Source organism: Neopelma chrysocephalum, unplaced genomic scaffold (genome assembly GCF_003984885.1).
Source record: "Neopelma chrysocephalum unplaced genomic scaffold, ASM398488v2 Primary Assembly neopelma1_61b, whole genome shotgun sequence".
Lineage (NCBI taxonomy): Eukaryota > Metazoa > Chordata > Aves > Passeriformes > Pipridae > Neopelma > Neopelma chrysocephalum.
In genome coordinates, this window is record NW_020897717.1 from 8,250,468 (window position 1) to 8,273,499 (window position 23,032).

At 35.8% G+C, this 23,032-nt stretch overlaps 1 protein-coding gene across 3 annotated transcripts in view; it reads right to left on the reverse strand.

The window, feature by feature from the left end:
- UBR2 (ubiquitin protein ligase E3 component n-recognin 2) overlaps positions 1–23,032 on the reverse strand; it is a 59,363-nt gene that overhangs the window by 22,676 nt on the left and 13,655 nt on the right. The window contains exons 6-25 of one of the 3 annotated variants that reach the window (XM_027682020.1): positions 22,302–22,440; positions 20,606–20,668; positions 19,268–19,388; positions 16,596–16,703; positions 14,664–14,752; positions 13,719–13,817; positions 11,336–11,499; positions 11,148–11,247; positions 10,001–10,129; positions 9,071–9,254; positions 7,978–8,039; positions 7,105–7,215; positions 5,154–5,219; positions 3,681–3,803; positions 3,270–3,333; positions 2,850–2,974; positions 1,544–1,596; positions 1,185–1,287; positions 599–647; positions 14–168 (exon numbers count right to left, since the gene is read on the reverse strand). In XM_027682020.1, coding sequence (XP_027537821.1) covers positions 14–168; positions 599–647; positions 1,185–1,287; positions 1,544–1,596; positions 2,850–2,974; positions 3,270–3,333; positions 3,681–3,803; positions 5,154–5,219; positions 7,105–7,215; positions 7,978–8,039; positions 9,071–9,254; positions 10,001–10,129; positions 11,148–11,247; positions 11,336–11,499; positions 13,719–13,817; positions 14,664–14,752; positions 16,596–16,703; positions 19,268–19,388; positions 20,606–20,668; positions 22,302–22,440 — 2,107 coding nt within the window. Of the gene's footprint in view, positions 1–13; positions 169–598; positions 648–1,184; positions 1,288–1,543; positions 1,597–2,849; positions 2,975–3,269; positions 3,334–3,680; positions 3,804–5,153; positions 5,220–7,104; positions 7,216–7,977; positions 8,040–9,070; positions 9,255–10,000; positions 10,130–10,678; positions 10,766–11,147; positions 11,248–11,335; positions 11,500–13,718; positions 13,818–13,891; positions 13,991–14,663; positions 14,753–16,595; positions 16,704–19,267; positions 19,389–20,605; positions 20,669–22,301; positions 22,441–23,032 lie in introns of those variants that run through there. The other 2 variants (XM_027682022.1, XM_027682023.1) reach the window with 2 other exon arrangements.

The window sequence follows — 23,032 nt, forward strand, 5'->3', positions numbered from 1 at the left end:
AAAAAACCCATACCCTTTGCAGCATGGACTCTGACCAGGCATAGCCATTGTGTTCTACCGCCCACTGCAGTATAGTTCCCATAATGCACAGCATCACATCAGACTGCAGAATATTAACCAGACTGGCAAAAAGTGGGCAGAAAGGAGGAAGAGCTGGCGGTGGAAGTGCTGAAAGGGAAATTTGTGCATTTGAGATTTCTCCAAGATTTGCAACACCCATATAAAATGTCTGACTGAACAGCTTAACCCAAGGCAGGGGAATAGGAACTACATGATCTTTAAGGTTCCTTCCAACCCAAACCATTCTATGATCCTAAGGCAGAATACAATTGCTTGATTAACAGTATTACTGATAACAGGCTATAACATTCCATGTGGCTTGCATGTAACAGAAAAGCCAAAGGGATAAGCTCTCCAGAAGGCAGGTTCCATGACAGATGAGATCCCCATCTTTAGCCAGGGAGACATAAGGGAAATTGCTACATTTTCGACCAATTTCTACTCTAGCCCAGGAACAGGCTGTTAGTCTTAAGTTTCAGGGCAATACACAGCTCAATATGTGATTCCTTCTTCTACCATCTTCTCTCAAAAAAAATACCTGTATCTTCTCTGTTTTGTCTTTTCAGCTTTCTTTGTGCTTCCTCTGCCTGAAATAGAAGAACAATGCCAGCATTACTCAAAACCTGTACAAATATAAAACTAATAAAAAAAGCATTCATGCTTTACTCCATTGTTACTGGTTTTTCTCCTTTTTCCCAGCCTTAAATAAACATGAAAGCTTTTATGTCTTTTCAATTTATGTTCTACTTGTAAAGTAGGCCATGCAGCTTCAAAATTAATCTTTCATCCTGAGCCAGCCTGGACTCTTTTTCTAGCATAAGATTGTAAGACAACTCTGAGCTAAAGTGGCAATTTCCATAAATCTAAGGGAAAATACAGATTGTTTTAAATACTTTCAGTAACATAAGATGTAAGAGAAGCCACAGACAAGCTCCTGAAGGCCCACTGATTTCAATAGCTCTGTATAGGGCACAGAATCCAGTGGCACAGCAAAATCTTTGGCAAATTTTGTTAACATTCTCAAATATGTAGCTGATAACACTTCTTCCCAAAACTAAGCTTTGGAAAAAGGCAAACAAAAAAAAGATACAAAATAAACCCCAGAAAATTAAATTACTAGTTACCTTTGATTGCTCTGCCCTTGAAAAGTGATAGAAATACAGATTGAAGTTCTTGGCACATTCTGGTTTTAACTCATACAGCCCTCTGCCTGTTAATCCAGGTTTCCTACCAAAAACCAAACCAAACACCTTATGTCCATTGGTTATTAACATCTGAGAATAAACAGTTAAGTAGAACAGCTAAAAAACACTGCTCAATAGGCATTCCAGAAAACAAGTAAGTAACAGGATTAAGAATTCTGCATGTGAATAAAGCCATGAGAAATTGCCTCAACCCAGCCCCCTTTCTTTTATTCTCTCATTTTCACTAATTTAGCCATTCCATTTCTAAAGCTGAAATATTAGAATAGAGGGAAACATACTTGAAACATGCCACTTCTTCAATCACACTTTCCATTCCTGTCTCTCTGTTCTCCTACAATTGAGTGAAAAGGCAAGACTGTGTTACTGTAGTTCTTGGATTAAACACGTTCAAATATCATACAATACTACAGTAAGCATGCAAAATGAATGTAGTGCAAAGTCATTTTACTGGCACCCAAGAGAACACTAAAGCACAGAACATGAAAATACATTCAGGAATATCATCTCTGCATTTACATTTTTAACAAGTCATGCCATTCTCAGTGCTTAATTTTTATTGCTTTTCCCTGTCATAATGAACTTGGATGTAACAGTAGCAGAAGAAAACCTGAAGCTAGCATACTGAGCTTATCTTTCAAATACACAGTCAGTATTTCTGGTTTCTAGGCCTTTAAATTGAAATAAATATAGGAAAGCTGAAAAAACAAGTTACTGAAAAATGATAAAACAACCACAAAAGGCAGCAGGAGACATTAGCTCAAATATGTAACGCTACTTCATACACAAATTGCCTTTTACTATTCCCATCCCCTTCATGCAATACATATTCACAGCAGTTAACAAGCAAAGGAAAAAAGACTGACAATACAGTTTGGAACTCTAAGTTAAATCCCAGTTTGCTCTTTCATCCAACCTTAAATTATTTTTAAATAATTTTAAAATTTAACTTTTCAAATTCTATAAGATATTTCGAACAAAGAAAAGTATTTCACAATCTACCTGTACAGTTAAATAAACTATTGAATTCTGACTGTCTTCAGAAATCATGTTTAAAAGATTGCTTCAAAAATATTAAAAAGGAAGCTCTGCTATCCTACAAAAGCACTCCTAATAGAATTCACATAAATGCTTCTGTTCATGCAAATGAACCATTTATGTTACACAAGTCATAATGCTGTGTCTGATTCCATGTCTTTTCACTTATTGTTAGGCATTAAAATATAACAGCTTATATTTTTGGACAGTTCTAACAACCCACTTCCATACATCTAATTCAGGGTTTACAAGCAGCCTGCAGAGACAGCCGGCCAGATGGCCAGATAAGGAACAGTATTAAAAAGAGAATGGAGCTGAAGAAGCTCTCAGGTTCCTGCCTTTTTCATATGTTATTCCTTCCTTATCTCTTTCCTACCCTCTCCAGGAGAATTATTGCTCTGTACTCATGCTAACCTTGCTCTGAGCACAATCATGCTGCTCCCATTCCATCTATTCCACATTAAGTGAAATGAACTTGCATAAGGAAAATTTTCAGCAATCAGCCTTAAAAAGTAAAGTTGCTTCCCTCCTCCAGGCCAAGTTACTTACATCTTCAGGTAATGCTTTCACCAATTCACTGTGAGCCATTGGCCTGATGCTCAGCTGATGGATGATCTCTCGTTTGATTTCATCTGTTGCATTTACCTGTCCTATTCCCGGACTGAATCTTTCACCTGTAGAAATAAAATACATAATTTTTTTCAGGATTTTAAACACTCTTTTCTCTTTTTCTGCAAGTTAAAGGCTGGAAAATAGGCCACCTTCTGTGGAATCTTGTGTTCATACACCAGGGTTCAAAAGTTCATTACATTAATCTAAGCTAGTTTTGAGGCTTTTCTCCTAGGAAAGAAGTCAGAACTACATGAAGTTCACAACAGAACTAAACTTGAGATGGAAACGATGAATGTTCACTCCAGACCATTAAAGGGACTAAATTTTAAAAATTAATTAAATACATTCTGAACTTACCAACAATCATTATAATGAGGTATAGCATCTCTTCTATAAGAGTATTATTTTGTTGAACAACATCCTGAAACAATCAAAAAAAGAATTTACAATTTTCAATTAAAAGAATTATTCCATATACTGAAAATACTTTTTCAGTGATTCAAAACATTGCTTGTTTTCACCCTTAGCACTCCCAAATTAATCTATGCTGAACTGCAATCATAAGTGCAAAAATTATGCAATACTTTCTGACATTTACCAGTTTGACAGGTAAAAATATTTACATATATTTCAAACTAGCCAAATGAAATTAAAATACTACAGGTTTTGCTTTTTTAACAAGAAATTGCTCAGTCTCAGCACAACAGCATCTGATACACTTTGAAAAGCAAAGCTGTAGGTTTTCTATAGCAGTAATACATAAAATACCTTGTTAGTATTTTCTGAGCTAAATCTTTTCCCATAGTCTGGAGTACTAAATATCTGATAAAGTTCAAAGCGACTCAGCATTATCATCAAGAAGTGATTTGGATCCATCATAGACACACCTGTCTATTAAAAGAAAAGAAGATTATAAATAGAAAATAGATTTAATGTTATTATAGCGTGTTTGTATATTTATATATGATGTCCACAGCATATTCCTTATGAAATTCATTCCTTTCTCAATCTTGGGCATGAAGACTTAATTACTTAAATTTTTCACTCTCAGGACTCCAAAACAAGAAGTGTCAGCACACTTGACAAGCTGAATCCTATGCTTTATCAATAATTCTCGATGGCCTTTTAAAGGCATCATGAAAAATACTCAGGGTTATTCCTTCTATCTGAAACAGTCTAAATAAAATTCAGTGAAACACTTGTTTGTTTTTTTCTCTCCAATCATGTTCCTGCTGGCTCAACTTAAGGCATAATATCACTTAGTATATAGCACTGAAGATTTTATAAACAAATTCCAATCCTCAAAAGAATGGCTGAAGATTTTATAGCAAAACTTCCTAAACCTTCTTGGAAAGAAAAATATTAATGTTTTAATGCAGCACAAACACTGACTTCCATTTCTGAAAACTACTGGCTAAAGTTTTTTCTGTTTATTAAACAAGATATCTAAGTTAGCCAATTATAAAAATTTGCTTTAGTTCACTATTGCTAATGGGACCATCTTTAAGACACAATAACTTCCAACACAGCTAAAGGATATCTATCCAAATGGGCAGCTGCAGATGATTATTACAAATTAGTGGCAGATCAAGCCTCAGTGAAATACGTCTGAAAGCAGAAGTAACTTGCGGCATATGTATCCTACTGGGTATTGCTAACTCTAGGTAAGATTTGAGGAACTTCCTGAGAAAATATTTTGCTGTCCATGTGAACTGTGCACCCCGAGCTGCAAATGTTAGCTTACATTGCTCTCAGCACAGACTTATTGAATCTGTGTCAGAGCTAAATAGACTGGCAGATTTGCAAAATCTCTCCTGAAGGACAAAAAATAAATCATGGGGGTTTCACTTTCTGCCCAGTATTTTAGACACCAACTTTGAAGGGAGGGAGAAGAGCCAATGCATACACTGAGTACATGACTGAAGACATGCAGACTCACACAAGTGCTACTACAGCACAACCCACTAGTTAAAATATTACATTCTTGAAGTAGTAGCATTATATATGCATTACATAGAAAATTCTGCACTTTCCAAAGTATAGTTAAAAAACAAGGATTACAACAATCGTTATTTCCTTTACAAATTATCCCATAATGATAAAGATACAATAAGAAAATTGAAGTCTTTCCACAAAAAATTGACTTTTTCCCTTGTCATTGAAAGGTTCTGATGGAGCTAATAACAAACACACACACATCCTGCAAATGCTTGATAAAAATGCAAACTGGTATGTGATTACCTGAAGCATTACTATGTCCTTGTCAAACATCTCCCTCCTGCACTTCACATTATGATAGTAATAAATCTGAAAAACAAAACCAAACACCACAATCATTAACAAAGATCATATTTAATCTAAAATGATTTTAATTCTGAAAAAAATTAACTTTGCTATACAGTGTTAGTGAACAAAAAATGAACCTGTGATTTGAAAAAATGATACAATTGTATCTGTATGCAAAAAGCTTTTTTATATAGCACAAAATAGTTGCTGGCTGCATTGTATTGATCTGATGCCTGGACTGTGTAAACTTGGAAGGAAAATATTTTTGACCTCCTTGGCTTATGAATTAATGTATCTATTTGTTTAGCAATTAACTGTTTGAAATTGACAGGAGAGAAAGCCCTTGCAGTTAGAGAAATGTTTCTTCTTCATTTCATGAATTGCTCTTTGATTATTTGAGATACAATCTTTCAGGAATTGCCAGTGTCAGCAAAATGTTAATATTGTGATGGAACTAGACTTAACCCAAACCATCCTGAGAATGAACTCAACACTACTGAGCCAAGCAGCAGCAACACTGCAAACACTGCATGGCACTGAAATGTGGGAAAGTTTAGTTCTACCACAATTAAGGAAAAATAAATAGGGCTAACAAGTTTTTACCTAGCACCAGGAGCAATCTTCAGCATGTCAATCTTTCCTCTAGAGACACACCATTTCTCACCAGAATTACATGGAAGACAACTAGGCATGCCTTCCCTTTCTTCCCCATCCTAATAATCCACACAAAGAGATGCCCATTCCTATTGTCTGGCAAAATACGCAAAAGAAGCTGGCTGAACATGAGCTCTTATACCCATAGGAAAGAGGAAGGACTTGCTGACTCTGGGAACCTTATTATCTAAACCAGACGATGCTCTTAATTTCAAGATAGTGACAATGAGGGGAAATCAACACAGAGGTGTTTTTTACCACCAAAAGCTACACTGAAATTCCAGATTTGATGTGTGTCTTCAGCAATATGGGCACTGCTATAATTTTACATAACTAGAGCTCTTTTTGTTTTAATAATGACAATAAAGGACATCCCTATAAGAAGATCGTTTAAGAGTCAAGAAGTGTCAGAATACAGTATGTTTCAACAGCTTAATTGCAGTGCATGTGTACTAGGAGACTGAATTATCTAATGAATATGAGGGCTAGTGGGACTGAAAGAATTTTCTTGCAAATAGATCAAGCTAACACCTCCCAGAATTAAATCATGTTCCTGTTGTAATGTAAGTCTCGCTAAGAAAATCACTTTAGACGATCACCCTGGTGGGTGGTACTGACACCACAGTACCCATTTTATAGTTGTTATGCTTGAAACATCTAATTCATACAAACACAGAGAACATAAGTTTAGAGATGAAAGGAGCTAGTCTCCAGAAGTATAAAATAAGTATGAGAGCTAGAAGCCAAGAAACACTCAGTTCTACACTGGTTTTAATGTTTCTGTGGGGTCTTAGGATTTCAATTACTTCATAAATATAAATAGCCATAATATCTTAATGCTGCATATTTTTATATCTGAGACATTTTTATGTGGAGGTGATGAATGCACTACTGAAGACGCACAGATTGAATTCTGCACTTTATACTACTTTTGGACATTATACCATAAAAAGGCTAGGAGTCATTAACTGCATTATACTAAAACTCCTTTACATGCAGAGCACTAAGGTCACTGAGCCCTGTAGCAGCCCTGAGACAAAAAAGCAACTTCTGACTAAAGAAAATCAAAGATCAGACTAAAAGCATAAATATTCAAATGATGTGCGTGCTGATGTAAACACCTACTTCGCACTGCCGTAAGATTTACATAAGTAACATTTGGCATCAATACAGAAAGGGAAGGTTTTGAGGTCTGAAATTATCCTGGGGGACTTACCAGAAAACAGTGATTCTGCAGGTACTATGTACTCACCTGATTAACAAGGGAGAACCCATTCCTTCTCCACATCCCTGCGTGCACTTGGGCACATAGGACTAGGCATCGTAGGGGATGTTCTATTAACATAGGCGGGCTAAGTTCGCTCTGCATTAAGGAAATGCAATATTTTGATATATACAGAGAAAATAAAAGAAAATGGGACTGAAATGAAGAAGGATGGTATTTGTGATAATTAAAATATTTCAGCAATACAAAAGAGAAGCAAATCCAACAGGAAAACTTGATGAGCCTATCCCCAGTCTATCCAGTCAAATGTTACCCTTACATTCTCTTTGCCTCACAAAAGTACTGCACAAGGGCTTTAGTTTATTCCTAAAGACAGTAGGTTTCATATTTTAAAACGTCAACACTATCTTTCATTCAAAGGTTAAGTACTACTTATTTAAGAAGACAATGAAATTCTTCTCCCAGTTAGGTTTTATCCTCTTTTATCCTACTTTTTTAAACTTCCCCTAAAGAAACAGTATATCAGGAAGAACATGAGGGAAGCAAGAAACACCTAGGGAAGAAAATTAGAACCCAGGCCAACGAAAAGGAATCAGATCCTGCCTAAAGTTCCTAAAAACAGTTTCTACTACAAAAAGAAAGTTATGCATGAAGAACAAAATACAAGCCTTAAACCTGAGTCTTAGTTACTTAAGAAAGCAACACTGATTGCCTATGCTCCAGTCATGAACATCTAGATACTAATCTTTTAAGAGACAATTTCATGTGCTAAAGAGAATCTGAGTAGGATTTAGGGTAAAAAGATCCTTTGTTTTATTTAATAATATCCTACATTTACATAACCAATTCCACGTTCAGTATTAATTATATTTAATGAATATGCTACATTTAATTACATACCAGGGGTAGCAGCTCTGGAAACTTATATGCCACCTCAGTTTTACTCAGCAAAACATGCAAACCTACATAAATACATGGGAAAAAAAATATAGAATATTACAGACAATATTTTATATAATTCTAATAGGACAAAAAAGGTCATCTAATTTGCTCAGACCATTTTCTGGACACACCTACAAGTCTGCAGAGTTATCACCGTGGAGCCACACAGCTATTTCATGAAGAAACATGTTAAAAGCATACATTCTGAGAGAATTAAAGTTTTCCCATTGTATCTGTATAAAACTTGCAGTACAAGTAAGATTTTTGCCTTTCTTTTGATTCTGTCATACCCCCTCAGCCAAGAGTCCTGGGTCTATCAGGACAATCAACAACAGATACCTCATTCTTTTTATCAATTCTTAGATAAAATACCTCATAAAATACCTCAGGAACTAGAATGTGGCTCCTACAAAATACATGAGGGTTTTCTGCTTTGCTTTGTTTTACAGTTACAAGGACTTAGCTCAAAGATTCAAATATTCAAAGTTATTTGATCCTGAGCTGCACAGCATTTAACCTAAGAATTACCTATTTCACTTCATTACTTGTGAATTTTGTTTTATCATATGGCTGATTCTGTAAACTAAAATTCATAAAAGTGTTTTTCAACACAACTGTTGAACAAGATAGGCACAATATAAGGAGAAAGGCATAGTTTAATTTTTTGGTGACACATCTGCTTGATAAATCTATTCTCTAACAGAATATTGATTAGTCTATTCACTCTAACAGCTAAACGTATTCCAAAACATTCAATCACAGTGCATATTTTGTTGCAGTTCTTTTGCATCGCTCAAGTGGCAAAAGCAGCAGTACCTGCCTACAATACAAATCCAGAGGCATAAGACAATCTCCACCAGGCCTGAAACGATAAGTCCTCCAGTGCTTGGGAACATTTGGCCTACAGGCTACCAAACAGCTAGAAAATGGCCAAAATGAAGCCTATTCAGGCCTTAAGCAACAGTTGCGTTGTTCTTCATGTACACACAAATACAAATAACATTTATACAATGTTTTTTATCTCCTGAAATATTTTTAAACCAGTTCATACCTGCAAGTAAACGAGAAACTGGGAGATGAATGCTAACTTTTTCCTGAGAAACGCAGTATCTGATGGTCTCAACTGAATGTCCACACATACTGAGAACAATAGGCTGTTCTCCGTCAGTAAACCCACTATGACACTGCATCAACACAGTCAGGCATTTCTTGTAAGCTTCAATCAACACTTTTTCCTAAAAGAAAGATTGGAGTTTACAGAGATTATGAAAAAAACAGAGCTGCGAAAAATAATACAGTCAACGTAAAAAAGACTGAAGGATTGGCAGTTTTTACCTTTAACAACAGTCCTGCAAAATTAAGATAAGGAATCCAACAAAAGAGTCAAATTAAGGGGGGCACAGACTGTAAAACTCATACTGGTATGTCTGATTAGAAAAATACCCACTAGTATGTTGTTTGGGTTTGGGTTCTAGTAACTTTCTGAGCAATGATAAGGCTAGGCTGATAAAACCTGAACATTAAATAACAGCAAGAGATTAAAGCCAGCCTGAATGTTCAAATATTCTAGGATCACTTACTCCACAGTAATATTTTACAATGTTCAAGTTCTGTACTCCTAAAATTCGAAATACTTATGGAGTAGAAACATGTTCTATAATCTCCAGTATGTGGTAGATCCAGGGTCTCCTCCTCTATTCCTCTTCTCTGAAAATTATAACCTGACAGTGTTGTGATGATCACAACTATCAGATGTGTGACAAAACTCTCTGAAATATTTTGTAAAAGGCTTAACCACATTCTCATGAATTGGTCAGTACAAGCCATAAAAGATGTGCCTAAATACAGAAAAGATTTGCAGTCACTCAGAGAAGATGTTCCTGGCTTATGGTGAATTTATGTGTTTAGCTCAACTGTTACATGTATTAATATTTGAGTTTTATCTCCCTTCACACAGAAGAACAATTCAGAAGGAACTTACATCTAATGCACACCAGTCCTGCATCATTGAAATAACAAGTGTTAATTTCATCTGCAATGTAAAGGCCGCTTCCCACTCTGGTTCCATTTCAATGTGTTGTCCTACTTGACGAGTTATTGGATCCATACCCTAAAACAAAAAGAAGTATGCATCTCAACAATGTATCGCTGAAATATGTTGACAAAATTAGCATGAGTGTGAGACAGTGGTTAGCTACTCTGATAAGCATATTGTTGCTGCAACAGGTAAAAAGAAACTTGACACCATCTGAAAGGGAATGAAACACATCAAAGTAATAACAAGAAAATTAAATGGGATTTGGGAGAGTAGAATACTATATCAAGAAAGGTTTTGGATATGAGCTGTGTTTATTATTAACAAATGTAGAGATTTCAGTATTATGAGCAGTCCAACAATGTTTGCATACATACAATATCTTACATACACATTTTGGTTTCTGAATACACTTTCTAGGGTTGTGCTATTACATGCAATTATGTACTAATTAAATACTGGGTACTATAATACATAATCAGCTCTTAGCATAAGAAGAAAAAAACCCAGCATTATCTGAGGATTACAAAATTTTCAATTGACTATCAAAAACCAACTAATGAAAGCTAAGTACTGAGAAAGGTATGCTACTGAAGTACTGAAAAACGGGAGTGATTCTGACTTACACCTTACTGATCATACAGTCAATTTGCCCTTGTAAAAGCTGCATTGTTTTTAAAATGTTCCTCCTAAGATAAGTACATGAAAAGGCTGTGGAAAAAAAACAAAGTGAAGAGGTCTGTTTGTGTCTTGAACAATATATTCCTCAATACATAAGGAGGAACTCTGCTGACACTTAAGATGGACCAGATTTTGCTCACACAATTAAATGCCTTGTCTGCCTCTACAACTGCAAAATACGCCCCAAATTACACTTCTTTTTGAACTGCTCTTCCACTTTACTGCCCTCTACCACAAACTAAATTTTAAAAAGTGAGGTAGATGTTATGTTTCAGGACAACATGACTCCAAAAGTTATACTGAACTGAAATTATAAAATGAGAAGTATATTAAATTTCTTCCATTTTTACATCATGATAGCTAACTTCCTGCTTTAATCTTGCAAAATTTTGTAATTCACAGATTTACATACCTGCATACATTTGAGTAATTCTAAGAAGGCATCAAAACCCTCCAGGAACTTGCGTCTCAAGTCATCTGACCACTCAGCTGGCTTACTTATCAACACATACCTGCGTAGATGAGTAAGATGCAAGCGTTAATTTTAGATTTTTTTTTTAAGCTCCATTTATCAAATCAGCACATAGTTAATATACTTACTTGAGATCCAAAATAAGGCTCTGAACACGTCTGAATTTGAAAGCCTGCAGAGCAGTGTAACGTTCAAACTGAAACCTGCCTTGGATGTCACGGTGCCTTAAGTGGTCCATGAAAGTTCTGATGATAGTGGTCATGAGATTTTCTTCTGTTATTAGCATTCGAGCCTATGCCAAAGTACATTGAAATTTGCTGTAATTAACAGACGCAGCTAACAAGATTTTCACACTGCACCATGAAGTTTATAAAATATATTATTTTTTATCCAAAATAGCTATATCAATAATAAAACCAGAACATTTAAAGGCAATCTTTTCAGAGAATCACAGAAGGAAAAGAAAAAGTAAGCTAGCCAAAAATTATCAGAATCCAGATCTTTTTTCAGATCCCTTCTGTACAGAAGTTTGTCTACGGAAAGGCTCCTGTTAACCTATATAATTATGACACATGTTATTATGTGTCTTATAATTAACTTGTACCTCCCTTTAAGTATGCGTTGTCTCCTCTCATATAATTTAAGTATGAGCCCTTTAGGGGAGGGAGAGCTCTTTTGTTTTCTGTTTACAAACTGTCAAGAGCTGTGGTGAACAGAGCATCTTCTGAACTGCTAAGGAACTGTACAGTGCAATTTCCACATGGAAATTACATGAAATTCCCTGTAATTCCCCTCAAGGGCTACTGCATATTTCCATGTGTTGTATGAAACAAATCAACGGGCAAAGTCTGAGGAAGATTGTCTTCCCACACCCAGCCTAAACTAACCCAACTCCACAACAAAGGAGGGGGCACTAAGTAGGCACTGCCTGCTCCTACTTGTGAACACTTCCAGAACTCTCCCATTCTGTTGGTTCTCCAGGTTAAATGGGGTGAGCCTTGCAGTTCTTGGATCTGGCTGGTAGCTTGTTGAAGACTGGCCACTTTGTTCTACTCCAATGACACTGCAGTTCTTGGCTAGAGCTTCTGGGTTCTACAGTTGCTAACAATACTTGGAAATATTTTCTAAAATGCTACTGCAGCGGGAAAAAAAAATCTAGTGATTAACATTTCCCCCAAAAAAGTCATCACCAACACCGCTGCCCATCTAGCCTCAAGCCAAAAAATCTCAGTTAAAGCACTAAGACCATTTTGAAAATGTTACTGGAGGGTAGTGGGGTGGTTTACATTCTTCAACTTACTTAAGAATGAATGGCTCTAAACATATAAAAATAATACTTAATTCATATGATAGGAATTTATCATAATTACTTTCATTTCAAAAAAGAGTCAAAAACCATTTGCTTTACTTTTTTTGCATGCTTTTAAAATAAAACTCATGTAAAAGGGACACTGCAATCATTCCGCTTCAGGAAATGTTTGAAACTACTTTTTTAAAAAATATGTATTGATTCACATACTGTACCAACCCATCTGCCAAAGGAAAAAATACCATCATAACCATCTGAATAATAATAGTTTGTTAAGTCTAAGTCTGAATAACTCTTACTGAAAGCACCAAAGTTAAAAGAGGCAACATATTATTGCCCTGAACCATGGGAACAAAATCCTGAGGTCCTGTTGAATTCCCAGGAATAACATCTGCCACTAGGAGACTGAGGAACAACTTTTCTCAGCATTGTGACTGCCATGCTACTATTGAATTTTAGAGCTCAATTAAGCTGATTAAATTTGGGAGGATTCAGAAGCATTGATTTTTTAAACAATTCTGGGTATGAAAATCAGGCTTTTATTTCCAGTACAGCTCCACAGTTTAATTTGTCTAATTCATAAAAGACAGACTTATTTGGAGACTGGAGCAGAAAAAAAAAAAGCTTCCCAAACAAGCCTAAGCTGGTGAAAGACCAGCAGAGCTGAGAGAAGTCACAACGCTTGAAGCACTGCAACAAAAATTACCTGGAAACCTGAAAGAAGGCATTGTCTGAGTCTCAAAGTACCAAAGGAAGCAGGGAATATCACGAGACAATTCTTACTTGCACTTGTGTAGATTGGAAAACATAAAGTGGATCATTTATAAAACTGCACCAGAATGGTGCTCTGAAACCATGATATGCAAACCATAATATAGATTTCTACAAACAGTAACTGTGGCTCAGTATGATGAGGAATTTAAATGTTATGTGTGTATGTTTCTAAATAAACATGAAAGTACCTTTCTAAAAAAAGTAAAACATAAAAAGAAAAACCAAAACCACCCAGCTCACTCTGGGAAGCTAGACTCAAACTCTGCAATGCTTAATGCTTTAACTTCTAAACCCATAGCAATGTATGTAAACAGTCTGACTGCTCTGCATTTCCACAGTAACATGAAAGAAATCTGAAGCCTTGATTTATGAACCTTGAGTGGCTTTTAACAAATAAAGATTTCCTTTTTTGGTCTTTTAGTACTTACAAGAGAAGGCACTGTGAATATCTGTATCGAGAGGTCAGCAATTGAGAACTCTCTGTCGTGGTCATCTTTCATAAAATCACTCTGCAATCGCTCATAGTTCTATTAAGAAGGAGGCAAAAAAAGGCAAGGAGTGCCAACTATCAGTTTTTAAAAGAAAGACAGGCACTACTCACCAGAGTAGGTACAGTGAAGAGTTGGACAGACAGAGCAGCCACCGATACTGCCCGTTCGTGATCATCCTCCATATAATCTCTCTGCAACTGCCGGTAATTCTAAACAACAAGGGGAGATTCACCTCTAATCCACACTGACCTGATGTTTTAATTTAAATGTCTGCTCTGGGAAACTCTAATGCCATGATAAAGAGAAGAGTAGCTCTTAAGGATTATTATATGGATATTCTGTACAAAGAATATGACAACTTAATCTGCTCACATGTAAGATCTACTCACTCTCATTTTCACAATAAAGGCTAGCATTTTATTTTCTGCTCAAAATAATTATTTGTCTGCAGCAGAGTGAGCAGAATTTTGCAGTGCTGATTTAAAGCATTTCAAATACTAGTTATTGCAGAAATACTAATCAGCATAACTAAATGTAAGCACTGTTTCTGACAGTACTGTAACAGCTTACACCTCAACACTGGGAAGCGATTAGCTCTTAAGAAGTGATAGTCTGCACAGTTGATGGTGAAGACAAAAACATCTAAACTGCTTTAGTATTGGGAAGTCTGAAAGTTCACTTCCTTCCCAGAAGATGAGATGCCATTATAACTAATATTTTGAAGACCTAAAATAAAGTTGTCAGCATTTCATTTCAACTTCTCACTTCCAAAAAAGGGAAAAAAAATCGGGTAACAGTTCATTTGAAGTACTGTATGCTAACTAAACTCTCTTCACTGGACAGTTTAGGCATTTAATGGCTCTTTTTAAGAAAGATACTTACTCTTGCAAAGCGGATAGCGAAAAGTTTCTTGTACTTCAAATCCATAAGCAGACTGCTCATGAATAACTGGTGATACACACTTCTAGCTCCTGTCAAGAAAAATGAATGAAATATTGCATGTTACTATATTCTATCAACATATTATGGAAACATTTAGAAAAGTAAGCATCTACAGAACCAGGCAAGTGTTCATTTCAGAGTAGAAGCTGCTTTGATTAAGTCTGTCAGGTGGTAGCAAAGGATGAAGAATACATAAACCAAAATTCTTCAAGAGGCATTATTTATTACTCCTGTATAAGATAACACTGTTGAATGGGAACATAAATCTTCAAATATAAGTGAAGTCAGCAAAGCAAGAACAGAACTCTGTTCCTCCTCAGGATAAACAGGGGATTTGGATGGCCCAGGGAAAAGAAGAGCACACTATTATGAGAAGTGTGCAATAAATTTTGCTAGTTGTGAACATCTCCATAAAATAATCAGCTTATCTGTCTCTGAATTTCTAGTCTGTCTGAATAGAATGCCAGAAAATATTATCAATACGAATGTGATTTTTCTGTATGTAGCATGGACACAAATGCACATATGCACCATTTCCTTCTGTAGGTCACTTTTAAGTCAAAAGCTATTACACTATTTCCTTAAAGCAGAGGTATTATGGAATACAAGAAAAAGTAGAGAAATATAGATGTTGAAATAGAAATGCAAGAGTTACTCCTTCTTCCATGAAAGACATTATCCTAACAAACTCTGTGTTTAAAATGTTGTAATGCTCCACAAAAGCAGTATCTTTCAACTCACAAAATTTGCAGTGTCAGGAATTCATTCTCAAGACAAAGAGATTAGAGAAACAAAACCTAAAATAATAATTTTCTCTATATTACATACATTATTCACTTTATTTTTCACTTATTTTATTGCTACTCCAAGAAGTTCCCGAGACAGACATATTGCATCATTCTCTACCTTCTCTGTGCTTCTCTTTCTTACACCTGGCCCTACATGCCCTTTCAGGATATCAAAACAGACACAGAATCCATGAGGAAAAAGAAATTCACTACCCCCCCTTCCTCAAAATTACAACTTTTCTAGCCAATCCCATTTTATCAGTCAGGCTTTTAAATTTTCAAGGGCTCTAATATAACAGAACAGTAGTTTTCACTGAATGTTCTCAGAACACTTAAAAATACCTCATGAACACAAGTCAAAGCAGAAAACCACTGCCCTATTTCTTAAAAAGAAGCATTTTGGTAGATATGATACAGATGCTGAGATCTTATAAAGCAGACAAACCCCCAAATGCTCTATTTTTCACTCAGTTTCCCTTAACTATTGCTGTCATCTGCATATTCAAGTCAGCCTTCATTTCAGACCACTTTGAAAAATTAGATCTAAAACCGACCTCATCTCCAAATGGTCTATGTTCTGAAATATACTTGGGAGTGTATCATGAAGGGACAGATGGATTATAACAAATCAGGCAAATTTATCTATAACACACTGCAGTAAAACTGATTAGGGGACCCCTGGTGGCCTAGTGGTTAGCATGCAGGACTCTCACCTCTGCGACCCAGGTTCGAATCCCAGCCAGTCCCCCGGGCAGATGGAGCCCGTTAGCCCTGTGAGGCCATCCATCTATGAGAAGGTCACTCTAAACAAACCTACGTCCTGAGGACCTCACTGCCATTGTCCAAGCTTGCTTGGCCCCGGCAGATGAACCTTAGGATTAAAGGGTGGGCTCAGTTCAGCGCAGGCTGTGTCTCACCTAAAAAATCCATTGCGCAGGCTGGAAAGGTAAAAAGACCTTTCCCCAAATCTTCATTCGCGAAGACTGGCCATTATATAAAACTGATTAAACATTAGCGGATATAGCAAAGGGAAAACTTATGCACAGCAATCTTTAGCATTTTCCAGAAGTTTGAGAAAACTCACCTTTCCACAGTTTAGAATCATACAGCATCAACTTATCCACAAGAGAGGAATTTTCACCATCTGGCCCTTCTTGTAAACCAACCTGACACAATATTCGACGAAGGCCATCTTAATGAAGAGAAATGATACAAGTTAGTCATAGCTTAAACACAAACATATGTTATTTTGACATACTGAAATTTTCATAAAACACAGAAGTTATCACACATCCTTCTTTTCCCTGACAAGTGAATAACACCACTCATATTTTGCTGGTAGACACACAAATATTTCATACCTTGCAAGTTTCACACTAGTCTTTTATGGAACATAAGGAACATTGTGAAAATTGCCAAACACAATGATCGGTTTCAAAGTTATCAAATAAAAACGCGTTTCCTTAAAAGTGCTGTTGACTTACTATTATATAAAAAAGAGTTATATAGGAGGCTAATTTTCTAGGTTTTATTTTCCTGTTTAGTGCCCTATCAAAAGGAAAATATAATTCATAAATGAAATTACTCATATATGACTTTTTTGTTTACACTTAGGAGCTGCTATCATTTCAAACCTTCTCTACGTATTTTTTCCTAACAGAAAGCAGTAATAATTGTTATTATATAAACATGTAAGTTATAATATGCTTGCAGACGAGCCTGCATCTGCAACAGAGAACAACCCAGACATGCTCATATTAAGAACATTCAACCTGGCTTTGCACTGCAGATAATGCATATTCCCTAAGAACTATGTGGCTTACAGAGCCCTTATTTCCACATGCTGCTTGGCCTTCTCAGTTTCTTAGGTAGAGTGTGCAGTGGCTTAGTGCTGTGTATACCATACCATGGTACAGTTCTATAGTCTGAGAACCCCTAGAGCAGTTTGGGGTTATTCCCTTTTGCCTTACCAAGTTCAAATCCAACTAGTGTTATAGAAGATAACAAATTAAGGGAAACCACTGCATTGTTCAACAATTATAAAACAGACACTCCTGAAGAACTGACATTTGCTAGGAAGGATGTAGAAGTCAAACTTCTGATGAAGTTCCATAGAAAGGTATTTTCCCGTTTTTTCATGACAAGAATTTAACATTCCTTTCACAGCAATCATCCAACCTAATTCCGTGGCAAAGCAGGAGATCCCTTACTTGCTCTCGCCCTTTGTTCAGAGACATATAAGTGTAACCACTTCAGCAGTGCAACTCTATCACCTCATGTTACAGGAAAGCTTGAGCAGAATTTACTTGTTTGGGTGTGTTTGTTAAAAAGCTAAAAAAACCCCAGACTCAGGAGCACATTGCAATCCTGCATCCCACGATGTGTAAGGCAGTTCAAGTACTTGAGGGCACAGGTCACACACAGAACGTATGTGTGCTGTTTAGCATCAAACATGCTTATTGCCCTTCTGAATAATAAAGAACACAGCATTTAATGAGGTGAACTCTTCAAACTTCAGAAACACTACACACACAAGTCAAAATAAATTCAATACTTTCTTCTGTAATTTGAGACATCATTAACATATTCAAGTTACTTTTTTGCAACTGTCATTTAGTGCTGAAAATTAGTGACTGTATCACCTGGCACAAATGACATGGCACAAAACTGGGCTTAAGAAAACTTAGAAAGACAGTGCCTGCCTACGTGTTTCACCAAAAGGAAAATTTATCTTAGAAATCAAATATCTTCATAACTCCTTTTTATTAATGCCTATTGTTTCCCAGCAACATTGGCAAATAGTTGAACAAACCGCAACCATAACTTTTGTTCAAATGCTTGATTTATGTATATTTAAAAATTAACTTATACAAACATAAACCACTTATCTTACAAAAACAAGAACATGGTAGAGGCCCTGTGCCTAAAATCTTGACTAGCCTTCCAATTACCAGTGTAATAAAAGATACAGTCTCTGAAGAAATCTTGCATCTACACAGAACATATATGCAATATTACAGCTGCATGTGCTTTGCTAATACTTCTTGCTAACATTTTCAGATGCACAGAACATAAAATGCATGGGGGACTGTATCTACACTTCTACATATCAGCAGTTTGACACTTTTCCTTTTTATTTCCCCTCATACCCCTCTTATCTTCACAACCTTAAGATTTACCAGGACAAAGGAAGAACCAAGTCAAAACAAGCACAGAGTAGTTCCATAAGAACTGATACAGTGCATCTTGATTCCTTTAAGAAAACTCTTCCAAAAATCTGATTAATACTTTGTTGGCTTCTATACTTACCAAAACCCTCCACACATCCTTGCATTTTCTCTGTTGTTCTACTTAGCAAAAAATCTGAAGCAATCACTTTCATCATCATTCATCAAATTACTTCTGAATAATTTTGTTTTATCTAATCAGACAGGTTATTTTCAGCTTACTGCATTCATTTAAAAATGCAGGGACCGAAAAATAGCTTCTTGGCATATTGCATCTGACAGCGAGTCTCAGCTTCTGTTCAACAGCAACTAAACAGAAAAGACTACCCAAGACTGGTAGCACTTTCACATGGAAGTTAGAATTCAGAACAGCACTCCAGCAAGAGAAAATAGAATGAAGTCTGACAAGTTATTAATAGCTTTGCCTTATACATTACATATCTGCACTAAGTGGACAAAATTGCTTCAGAAAATCAGCTTGTCTCATAAATATTCTCTAACTTACTCAAAAAAGTTCAAGTTTGCCCACCTGAATATCCAATAACACTTCCAAGCCAAGTTAGGAGCTTCAGACCAAAGCTCTGATGGGCAACAATAGATGAATGCATAACTTGTACTTTCAATGGCTTTGTCTGACGACTGGTATTTCTCTTAAAAAGAAAAGGAAAAAGGAGGCAATGCATATTTATGTGAGGACTGGCATATATTTCTATACAGAAACACAGCATTCCTATGATTATTTAAATCATTTATAATATTAATACATATTGTGATTATAAAAAAAACAAAAAAGCCTGACATTTGTTTACCCTATTAATATTTGAAGGACCTTATTATGTAATATCAACATATGTAGGTCAATCCATTTTCCACCCTTGGCCTCTTATCAATATACACACTGATCTGCTGCATATTACTGATAAGCAATCCCACGCACAACCTGAGACCGCCATACGTGTTTGTTCTTCCCAACATGACATGCAAGTCACACAGCAGCCCACCAAGGAAACTGACTGTTTTCAAAAATACAAATTAAACACACTGAGTTAGAACAAGAAAGAAAGTATTTACCCTCATCTCTGTGTTAGAAACCGTAATAGTTAGATGTTAGACATAAGAGCCATTTGTGCTTTGACTGCACGGGCACTAAGTTTAAAATACTGCACAACTTTATCTTTAAAAATAGGTTAATTCTTTCAAAATACCTTAAATCATTTAAGATCAGTAAATCCAGTTGCAGCATTTGTTTTTCAGTGGTAGCAGTATTACACATAAACAATTTATTACATGTGATTAAGTAGTGCACTGCAGCAGTTTAAGAAAAATTAAACAGAAAACATTATTCCCATGTTCTTACATGGAGGAACCTTGCAACATAGAGATATTATAAATGCAGAAAAGCAAAATGAAATTGTATTTGTAGTTTCATAATTCAACTGGGATTCGATCCGTAACAATTTCCATAATTGTGGCTTTGAAAGACACGACTTCATTCTATAGGAAAAAAACTAAAGTAGTTTAACTTCACTGATCTGAACTGGCATGTAATTCTAAAAGATTACATTTAAAGTTCCTGATCACATTGTGTTTTCTGAGGGAAAAAGTTGTCTACCAACTTCATTTCAGAAAATTATCTTGGGTGCAAGGTAGGCCATACTAGGGAAAAAAAAGAAAAAAAAACCTCCAAACATAAATCTGTATTTTGATATCCCTTCTGTGCATATTGTAAATAGTATCTCCAACATTTTGTATTATTAAAATATAAAGATTCATTATGATAACAGTATCAGAAAACTGTGTAGCAAAGCCTCTTTTTGCTTAAGATGAGGCAAATCAGTAGATAATATCACTTACCACCATTACTTACCACTATTACTGATTTTGCTTGGTCACAGTACTGGAAGTCTCCATATCGAACAGACCTACGTCCCTGCGAATTCATAAAGACGTATCATTACCACCAGCTTCGAAACAAGAAGTTCCAGTGCTGTGTTTTACATTAATATAAAATACACAGTAAAAGTTTCAGATGCACATTAACCACTCCTTCTTTCATGCTATTTTCACTGTTAAAGTACTGTATATGTTACATACTTGGATTTCCAAAATGCATCCTGTACTTTTTAAAAGAAAATAAAATTATATGCAGTCATCTGTCATACTAAATTTTCTGTGTATGGCATTGTTTTTAAGATGTAACCATCATACTTTTTAATTTTAAAATACTGAAAACTTATCTTTAGTATGAATGCATCAATCAGTTTTGGTAGAATTTGAAGATATTTCAGACATTTCAGTGCCCTTTAAAAAGCAGATATTAAAGCCAATGGTCTTTTAAACGTACAACTAAAGTACTTACATTATTTCAAAAGGAAGCTTTTCAGTCTTTCTGTACTGTCAATACACACATCAAAATAGATAGTTGATTGAATTTATAATGTATTATACACAGAACAGCTTACTGATATTTTAGATCTGGCCTGATGACAAATCACTGCTTCAGGCATAATATTCTCATTTCTTTCACATACATGCACATGTATATATGCATTCCTGTATGTATTTAAAAGTAGGACGGGATTAACAGCAGGGAAAAACCTAAGTGCATCCTATGATGCACAGTATGAGGTCAGCACATATTTAGGGAATCTTTTGGTTACTGGTATCACTAAAAAATAAAGTACTGATAATACAAAACCAAAATCTAGTTCAGTGGTCAGTAATATAAAGTGGTTATATTTCCTTCTCCACTGACCTTGAAGCACTTTAAGCACCCAAAATCACATTCATATTGCCATTTTGGAAGAGATTTCCTCCTCATGCCACCCCAGCAAAAAAAGCACAAGGTAACAAACCAAGAGAAAAGGACACTCATTTTCATGGCAACTGCATATAGGCTCATTGCACAAATAATAGGATGCAGTTGTCCTACAAAGCATCCCTTTCTTAAAAAAATACACAGGAGCCACAACACAAACACAGCTTCTGAAATCGACGTACTAGTTAAAATTATATTCAGCATATAGTGAATCTAAACTCATTGTTCTTTCTTAATATTATATGAAATGCTTCACCTCTTCCTGCCATTACAATCCGAAAATTATGAAAAATTAAATTAAATTAATAAAACAAAACCTCACAAACCACAAATAGTTCCATGAGCACCAGAACAAAAGCATTCAATTATGGATTTTAACCCTCACAGTTAACTGGTGTTACTCTGAGAAGCATTTCCTACACTTGGAGCACATACAGGGGCTCTTTCAACATCAGCTCCCCGGTGTACAGTAAGGGATGGGCCAAAGCTGCTGCCTGTCCTTGACAGAGGAGTGAGAAACATCCTGCTATCCACACTTACAAGACTCACGGGAAAACATTTACATTGAAACATATATTCAGTGTCAGGTCTGGTTTGGATTGGCCAATGAGTCAAGACATTTTAGGGTGGTGTGACACATAGGACTCAATCACATTAACCACATGTTTTGGGAAAACAAACTGTAGTCATATAAAATAAACATTAGGGTAAGGTAATTAAAAGTTCTAGCAATTAATTTACTTACATCTCTATCTACTGTTGTTGCAAAACCAATGGCTTCCTTCTGCGTGCAGTTGACAGCCTTCTGAAGAGTATAAATAACTTGTTCGTAGGTATGGACTTCATCATTAAACAGCATACAGTAGTAAGTGTCACTCTTCTCACTTCAAAGCAAGGATTTAATTTATATCATTCAAAGCAATGTAATTTAAAAAAATCTTCTAGTTTAACAAAGTTTTCCACCAAACAGACAACCCAAGCTTGGGCTTCCTTTGCTACACTGGAACATATCTCAACAAATTATTTGAAAAGGGTAACTCCTGTCCTCTATAGGAATGTGCATCTTTCCTGCCAAATTAAGTCCAAAATTAGCAAAATCTCAAGACAATATTTCAGTCTGAGTTTTATTTTTGAACATTTGTTGATTATGAATTGACAGTTTCCTACTAAAGAGAATGCATTTCCTTCCAGTGCAGATGTGCTCATTACATTCCCCCATAGCTGCTTAGAGATTTCAGCAGTCTTGGCATTATTTTGCCACACCTGTTTTCCTGACATTGCATAAAGGTCTATTAGACAACAAAAACTTGGCAGTCTCTTAAAAAACCAAACTCCACAGTCCTCAAACAACAACTTATTAAGCTCACAGATTCAGTTCAATCTGTTGATTCACATCATTTATTTACACAGCATTCTTGCTCATAAAACACAAAGTAAAAGCAGATACTAACAAAATGTCAGAAGTTAATCCATAAG